Source organism: Apis dorsata, unplaced genomic scaffold, assembly GCF_000469605.1.
Source record: "Apis dorsata unplaced genomic scaffold, Apis dorsata 1.3 scaffold_149, whole genome shotgun sequence".
In the NCBI taxonomy this organism is placed as follows: domain Eukaryota; kingdom Metazoa; phylum Arthropoda; class Insecta; order Hymenoptera; family Apidae; genus Apis; species Apis dorsata.
The window spans coordinates 59,105-67,585 of NW_006263440.1; the positions used below are offsets into that span (position 1 = coordinate 59,105).

The window sequence follows — 8,481 nt, forward strand, 5'->3', positions numbered from 1 at the left end:
CGAGCGGAGAATCGTGTTTTCGCGGTACGAACGCAGCTGCCATCGAAGAGACGGAAAAATCGTACAAGGAAATGCGAGGAAATGCAAGTACAAAGATAAAGGATATCAGATTTGATTGACGATACGCGGGGATTCATACTTTATGCTTTGTGTCACGGCGAATAAAAATAACAATTAATATTTCGTGCGTCGCGTGAAAAATAAATACGCGATATTATTGTATAGAAAAAGGAAATAATAATAATAATAATAATAATAATAATAATAATAAAAAATAGAAAGAGATTCGTTCTTAACAAACTAAACGCGAGATTCGTGCGACGAGATGTAGAAAGGAGCGCGTGTTAACCTTCCTGTTGAGAATTACCTTCGCGTCAATGGAATATTTTTAATCACTTATCTCGGATGTTAACGGCGTCGTTCAATGAGCGAGCGAATTATTTTGAAAATAATCGAGTGAAGAAAGTTGGAGTTCGTTTCGCAAGGGAAATTGGATCGAATCGGCGTGAGAAAACTCGTGATCTCGTAACGTTGTTATCCAAGTAAAAACTTCAGTCTATAATATATTAAAAACCAATCATTTCCTGGAATATTTCGAATTCCGCCCCGTTCCCCCGAATCCATTTCACGATTTCGATCCAAATCACACCTCGATCCACGAAATACGAATAACGAGATATTATTTTTCGCGGGATGAAAGTTTCGGTTTGCAAAAGTTTTTTTGATCGTCGAACCGAGGTGACAGCTTATTTCCGCGTGAGAAGAAGGAACGACCGTCGAAAAACGACGACGACGACGACGACGACGACGATGATCGGTCGATTCTTTTTTCTTTCTTTTTTCTTAAACAGGCGTGTCCGTCTTCTCGTCCTTCTTCGCCTCCTTGACGTCGGTGCGCCCGTTCACGTATTCCGTGCTCGCGTGTATCGGATTCTCCTGGCCACCCTGCGGTATTTTCTCATCGATGATACGCGGGTCCTCGTCGTGATCCTCTTCGTCCTCGTCCCCAGGGGTGATGTGCGCCTCGCTTCCGGCGCCGACACCGCTCGCAGCTTCCTCGTCGCCCCGACGCCTCGCTGCAACAAGCAACGCCACGATCGGTCAAGGCAAAAGTGCGTGTGTGGATCTCTCTCTCTCTCTCTCTCTCTCCCCCCTCCCCTCTATTTTATTTTATTTTATTTTAGTTTTTTTTTTATGGTTTAATATCGTTTACCCTCGAGGACGAGGTTATTTTTTTTTTTTGTTTCGTTTCGTTTTATATTTAATATTTTTTTCTGTCGCGTTAGTGTCGTCCGTGTTTTCGTGTTGTTAATGTGTTTTTTTTTTTTTTTTTTTTTTGATTTCGATCGATTTTCATTAAGTGCGAGGGATTTGCAAACGCGCGAGCTACTTTGGCGATGGACTTTCCTTCGTGCGTTTCGGGATGACGTTAGATCAAATTAAAATTTTCTTCGTGTTAAGTAAGAAGGATTATTTAGAATTTTGGAAATTTATCGCGATGATTTTTGTTTTACGATTCCCTCGGCGGGGCGCGTGTTGCTCAGGCGTTTGCAAAATCGAAATCGATCTGATCGATTGTTAGAAACTGTGTTAATAATCATAAACATTCAAACAGGCAAGTCATCGCACTAATAATAATAAATATATAATCCAAGCAAGTGAATAAACGTGAGTAAGTAAACGTGATAAACTTTGAACACGTAATCATCTAATTGTCATCTAAGGTAACATCGAGAATCGTGATGGGAAAATTCAGAGGGAATTGAATTGAAAGAATAAAAAAAGGGAATCGATACGAGCATGCTTGTACGATCGTCATTTAATAATCGTGAGAAATAATAATATCGTGACATATATGTATATAATTAATCGTATTATTTCTAATCGGAAAGAAAGAGAAAATGTAATCCACATTTTGGTGGGATGCAAAATTGAAAGAAAGATAATTGAACGCATCGATGAAAGGGATCTGGTCTGGTTTTTCGATTCGAACAAATGTCACCACACTTGCCTTCGCCGATTGTCGTTGCTTGTCGCAAAGGAAATTCGCTCTTTTTTTTTTTTTTCTTTTTCTTTTTTTCGTTCGACCCCGATAGTCGTGAAATTTGGAGAAATCCCGCGGGGGATTTCTTGAACAACGTGTCGCTACAATCGTGGCCTGAGTCAGTGTTTTTCAAACAGCTTCGATTCTCTATTTAATCGCGAATGAACGATCTCTTTGCATTCGTGAATTAACAAGTATATAATGGTTTGGTCGAAGAATTGCATAATCGAAAATACTTTTTTTAATGGAAATTTTTCATTCTCTGTCGTAATTCTTTCCCTTTTTTTCTTCCTTAAATGGTATTTCTCTTTTTTCTTTTTCTTTTTCTTTTTTTTTTTTTTTTGATAGAAAGAAGAGAATTTGAAAAACACTGGGCGAATAATAATAGAGCATAAATTAGGCATGGTATTAGTACATGCTGTGAGACTAAGCACAATGTGCATGCACGAATGATCGAGATATGTATGCTCGTGATTGAATGAAACCAAATCTCATAATATTTAATATTTCACAATTATTCTCGATTCGTTCTCTCAATAATTTTTATCGAATTAAAATAATGCAGGTTTCCTTCTCTAACTAAATTTTATTATAAAGTGATAAAAAATGAAGAAAAATAAACTTAGGATCAAAAAACGATTATTGGAGAAAGAAAATATGCATTCTGGATTTATTTAAACGTTCTACTATTTGTACTAGGATTATTTTAATCTTGCCATTAGATAATCGATTGGTTGAATACAAATGATTAAAAAAAGGAAAAAAAAAAAAATAAAGAAAAAAGAAATATGAATATTCATCGTCAAAAATAAATGTGTTTGCTCAATCACAGGCCGATAAACGAATCGTTCCGAACAATGAAATTCCGACTTGTTCATTCGTCATGCGGTTATCGATTACACGCCAGATTTCTGATACGATTTTAATCGAACTTTGACTCTCCGCTAAATGTTATCCAGAAGTTTTTCTTTTCTCATTTTTTTCTTTCTTTCTTTTTTTTTTATTCATCGCAAACGAATGGAAAAAAAACGATAGAATCGATCGAGATCAATCGATAGAGTTCTCACTCATTTTCGAACGAACTTTAAAATAATTTCTATTTTTTTATTATTTTATAAAATTTACCATAACGATAATATATATATAGAACATTTCAGATTATATCGTAAATTTCAATATCACCAAATTCTTAAACTCTTCTCCACGGTCGTTTTACTCGATATTAAAATGTTCGTTTTCACATTTCGGGCAAATATCATTTCGCAACGCTTGAAATCATTCCTCCGAGATATTTTCGCATTCAAGAGATAAACGTTAGAACCGTTTTCTCACCGATTAGCCAAGACCAGGTGCACGATCGTAATATAAGAGATTGGCGAGGATTTTAAATTGAAAAAAAAAAAAAAAAAAAAAAAAAAAAAAGCAATCCCCCTTTTTTTCAACAAAGTATTATATTGCTCGTTTATCCTCGTTCCATCAACAGCTCGCCATTTCTCTCATATCCGTGATGCCCGATCATTTTCTTTTTTTTTTTTTTTTTTTTTTTTTTTTTTGCTGCCTGAGGTGACTTACCCCTGGACAGTGTCATGCCTAGAGTACGGAATCGCAAGGTAATTGTTGCTGTTTCTCCTTATTCTTTACTTGGCCCGACTTGCATGCTGTCCTATCGGTAGCGGCACAACACACAAGACATTTGTATACATACAAATATATAGATATGTAAAAAAAATAAGAGACATTTAAAATTTTACGATTTTAAGAGTACAGCTAGGAAATATCGTTCGCCATCTACGTACACGCACGACCACTCATTTTATCCGATTAAAAATCATCGTTATATGACGTTATATATAAGTTTCTTATTATGGATATCTTTTTTTCTTTTTTTTTTTTTTCAACGACAAAAGTATCTGTAAATATCCTATCCATCGATATAAAAATAACGCGAAATATCTTATGGCGTTATCTATAATTAGATACGGTAATCGAAAAAATTGATTGATTCTAATTGTAATTAATTCTCGTTCCTTTTTCTTTTTTTTTATTAATTCGTTCGTCTATTTCATTTATCCTATTTTCTCGTTTAATTTAATCGTGTAAATTGATCAAAGTGTAATAAAGTACACGAAAAATCGCCAAAAAAAAGGATGGGGGATATCGCGTTGGCACGTGTTCCAATTTTAGTGCGAATTAATTGGAAAAATGTGGCACTCACCTGCGAAGCACCAGCGTCCGGTCGCACGGGCAAAAATTAGTATGAAAACGATGAGAAGTAGCACCAGGGCACCGACCACGATTCCGATGATAGAACCAGCATCTAAATCGACGCCTGAAATTTCGTAGAAAGCCACATTGACGTTTTTTTCTTTTTCTTTCTTTCTTTCTTTTTTTTTTCTTGCAATTCATCCACATCGAATAAATATTGAATAAATATAATAAATACTCGATTATGCCCTCGATTATCAATTAAATAATTCTTCGCCGTGATTTTGTCTATCTTCAAATATCACGACGAAGAGGTATACGTACATTTATATAAAAATATTGGAAATATTGGGAAAAAAAGTCGAATCGAAAAGATATTGAATTAGAAATCATGCGCCAGTTATATATTTATTTAACACGAATGCAATAATGAATCTATCGTTGAAGAAATTAAGATAAGCTTTAGCGTTTTTCAAGATACGATTTTAATTAATCTTGAATATATGTATGATGGAAATCATAGGTGTCGCGGTGTCTTGTATCGATCTATGTTGAAAAAAATATTGAATCGGTAATTAATATAGGAAGCAGAGCCATGAATGCAGAACATATTTCTATGTAAGATAAAAAATATACACGTATATATGTATATATATATATATTATATATCGTAACAATAATCAACAAGCGATCGAAGCTTTTCATTTTTATAAAACATTTATAAAAGGGTTGACATTAAAAATTTTAGATTATTCTTTATGCAGAAACGCGTGCAAAGAAATCGGTGGCGCGAAAATCTGTGTTCAATATCGAAAAAAGCGTTGATTCACGTAGAGGCGATCGAGCAGAAATTTAGTCATGTTTATTCGAAAAATACAGATCTGCCATTCATGTTTGCAGTTCAATAACAAACGTCATATACACTCACACACATATGTATATATATATATATAATAGTATCTCGTAACGCGGAGTTCCATTTTGATTCTTTCGTGAATCTATCATTCGATTTTCGCGCGAATTCATGACACCGGTTTAAAAAATCTGGAAAAACGTATCCGGGATACGGTTTACGGGCGACTTTTTTTACGATCTTTGAACAAACAACGAGATAATACTTTGAGACAGATAACGTTTGGATATTTGACAAAATATATAGTATATACGTATAGAATATAGTATATACGTTTCGATTTTTCAAACCGGTCGAAAAGTATCGATATTTATTTAATTTCTTTCTTTTTGCTTCTTTTTTTTCTATTATTAAATAAATTTGAGAAAAAATTCGAGAAAGAAACAGGGATGAAAAATTGTTTTTCAATTTTTAAATTTTTACGGAACTCGGCGCGCGGAGAACTACATCGACTACTTACGTATAATAATTTGAAAGAATGACATTACCTAGTGCGTGCATGTGTTCGGAGAGCTTACCATAGAAGTGACCGAACGGCCCTGCGTGAGAGCATGCGGTGAAGGTAATCGATTATGATTAGAAATACATAGCGGATATGAGACGGGTGGAGATAAAACAATGAAAGAGAGAAAAGGGGGGGGGGGGAAGAGTGATAATAATAATTCTAATTCGTATATTCGGTGTAATCGCAATGACGGCCACCGCGTGATGGTATAATACGTGAAAGTGACAACGAGTATGACGTGAACCGATAGACAGGTGGTGAGTATGCTCGATCGGATGAAATGCTGGTGACGAACGCGCCAAGTGCGAAAACTAACAGCATGATCGACAGCTACCAATGAATTTCAAATCGGTCTTTATTCGTTCTCGTTATACGACGATATTCGATCATCGTTAATATCGACGTTATATACGCGAGTGTAAAAAATTAATTCTGTCGCTTTTTAACGTTTATTATAATATTATATTTTTATCTCTTTTTTTTTTTTTTTTTTTTTTTTTGAGATATATAATTCCATAAATGTTCTCTTTCGAAATTATTATCGTATCGCGAATGGAATTCTATTTCTATTTTTTTTTCTTTTTTTTCTTTCTACGATGTTTCGTTTTAACGGAAATAAAGTTGCTACTCTTGTGCACAGTGAGATCAAGCGAATTTTACGATTATATCGAATCGTAACCCGTAGGAGAGGGGTCTCGATAGCTTTACCTGCAGGTTCTGTGGCTGTCGACAAAATGATACGATATTCGTAAGCTCCTTCGCCGTTGCGGGCTTCCAGGATATATTCCTTCTCCGTGTCGGATTTTTGCACACTGTCGATCGTCAGGATTACGCTCCACGCTCCTCTTCCCTACAAGATTACGAATTCCTTTATATCGTTTAAAATTTCTTATCAAAGGAACCGCGCGTCTTTAACCCTTAAAAAGCCGATTATTATTCACCGTATATAAAAATTCTCAACGCGTTTCTGGATCAATGTGTTATTTGAACAGTTAAAAAAAGAAAATAAATAAATAAATAAATAAATAAATAAAAGAGAAGAATGAAAGAAAGAAAGAACAGGGGGGGAAAAAAAGTTTCACCGATATCAATTGCCTTTCCAATTGAAAATTGATTCGCATTCATCGATACCAGTTCGATTGCCAGTTCCCAGATGGCCTTTTGAGGGCTGTTCATGCTATGCTGTTCGCCAAGCGGTTTCGATCAGATCGTTTCGTCCTTTTATTGGTTTCTTCCGCAACGATGCTCATTTAGAGCCTTTCGCGGTATCGAACTTGTCGAGCATTGTTTCGAAATGTTTTCGACTTCGTTTTTCCAATGACCGGAGGTCAAGTGCTGTTCACGTTTAAGTGACACTTTGATTTCAATCTCTCGATATTCTACCTACATATATATATATATATAAATATATATATTCAATTTGAACGAATTTCACGAGCCGATATTTCCATGAATTTTAATTTAATTTGTGATATTTCGTTTCGCTTCGCAACGTTATTCTTCAATCCCATTATTATTTGTAATTCTTTCCCCTTGGATCAAGAGGTATCTCGAACTCTTTTATAAGAGAATTGTATTATCGATATTTTTTACGAAACTTTTTTTCTTTACGTAAAATTTAGATAGATATCTTATATCAAGTACTCAACGAATAATATAGAATAATTTTATTGTTCAAACGAAAGAGGAGGAGATTTCCAATTCTTCCGGAACATTTCTTCTCCCACTGTTTGTGCACAAAATAAGTTTCGATATAGCCGATGTATTATCACGGACGATTTCACCGAACGAATTGTAGCATCTGAGTGGAATTTCATTAAAGCTCTTTGATTAGAGAGAGGAACTTTGCGAGTCACGCGAATGCATAAAAACCACCTAAGTGCACAAGGTGAAAATCGATGCTCTGGAATGTAGAATCTTTGTTCCATTACCTTCGCTCTTTATTCTCCTTCATTTCGACCCTCCATCGTCGATCGTTCCGTTCTCCAATTTACTCTTTCCTTGTTTTTTTCTTTTTTCCCTTTTTTTTACAAGAAAACTCTCTCTCTCTCTCTCTCTATCAAATTATACGTTTCAATATTTATTTCATCGTACTTTTTCTATCGATAATTCAACCTCTGCCTTTTCAACGAATTAATTTTTCACGTTGTTTCCTTATTTTCGTTGGGAGTTTTTAATCACCATCGATGAAATTCAATATTAATTTATCATTCGAGTAGTTCGAGCACCGTTTGAATCAGCTAGAATTTTCATGGTCCAACGATCGATCTTTCTTAAGTAGAGGAATATTTTATTCATAAATATGAATTGAACGAGAAAGATTTTTAAGGTAATATACAGGTAAAATTTCTCGACTTATTTAATTGAACCACGGATATGATCAATCGTACGCGACGTATATAAATACGTAATATTTCTCGAAAGGCAATCGATCGTTATAACGATATTTTAAATATAAAATTTAAATCGTAAGAATTAATCGAACGAATTTACCAGATCCACAGCGGTCGAAGTTTCGAGTCGATTGCTTTCATCTGGACGTCCCTCGTTGATCATCTCATTGTTCACACGCCATAAAAAACGCGGCCTAGGATTTGCGTAAACGGTCACGTTCACGATTCCCTGCCGTCCAATTACGTATCCAAATCGTTCGATCGTTGACTGAGGTTGAGGAGGATCTAATAAAAACAATTTTCATCTCTTTTTTCATCTTTTTTTTCAAAAGTTCATAGGCGCGCGCGCGTAAAAAAAAGAATCATTCGTTACGTTTACTTCGTCTCGAGAATTAAAAAAAAAAAAAAAAAAAAAAAAAAA

At 34.9% G+C, this 8,481-nt stretch overlaps 1 protein-coding gene across 7 annotated transcripts in view; it reads right to left on the reverse strand.

Moving 5' to 3' along the window:
• LOC102680513 (fasciclin-3) overlaps positions 1-8,481 on the reverse strand; it is a 310,068-nt gene that overhangs the window by 10,333 nt on the left and 291,254 nt on the right. For 3 of the 7 annotated variants that reach the window (XM_006613380.2, XM_006613383.2, XM_006613379.2), the window contains exons 5-8: positions 8,161-8,345; positions 6,376-6,517; positions 5,651-5,701; positions 4,260-4,373 (exon numbers count right to left, since the gene is read on the reverse strand). In XM_006613380.2, coding sequence (XP_006613443.1) covers positions 4,260-4,373; positions 5,651-5,701; positions 6,376-6,517; positions 8,161-8,345 — 492 coding nt within the window. Of the gene's footprint in view, positions 1-825; positions 1,077-4,259; positions 4,374-5,650; positions 5,702-6,375; positions 6,518-8,160; positions 8,346-8,481 lie in introns of those variants that run through there. The other 4 variants (XM_006613384.2, XM_006613382.2, XM_006613385.2 and 1 more) reach the window with 3 other exon arrangements.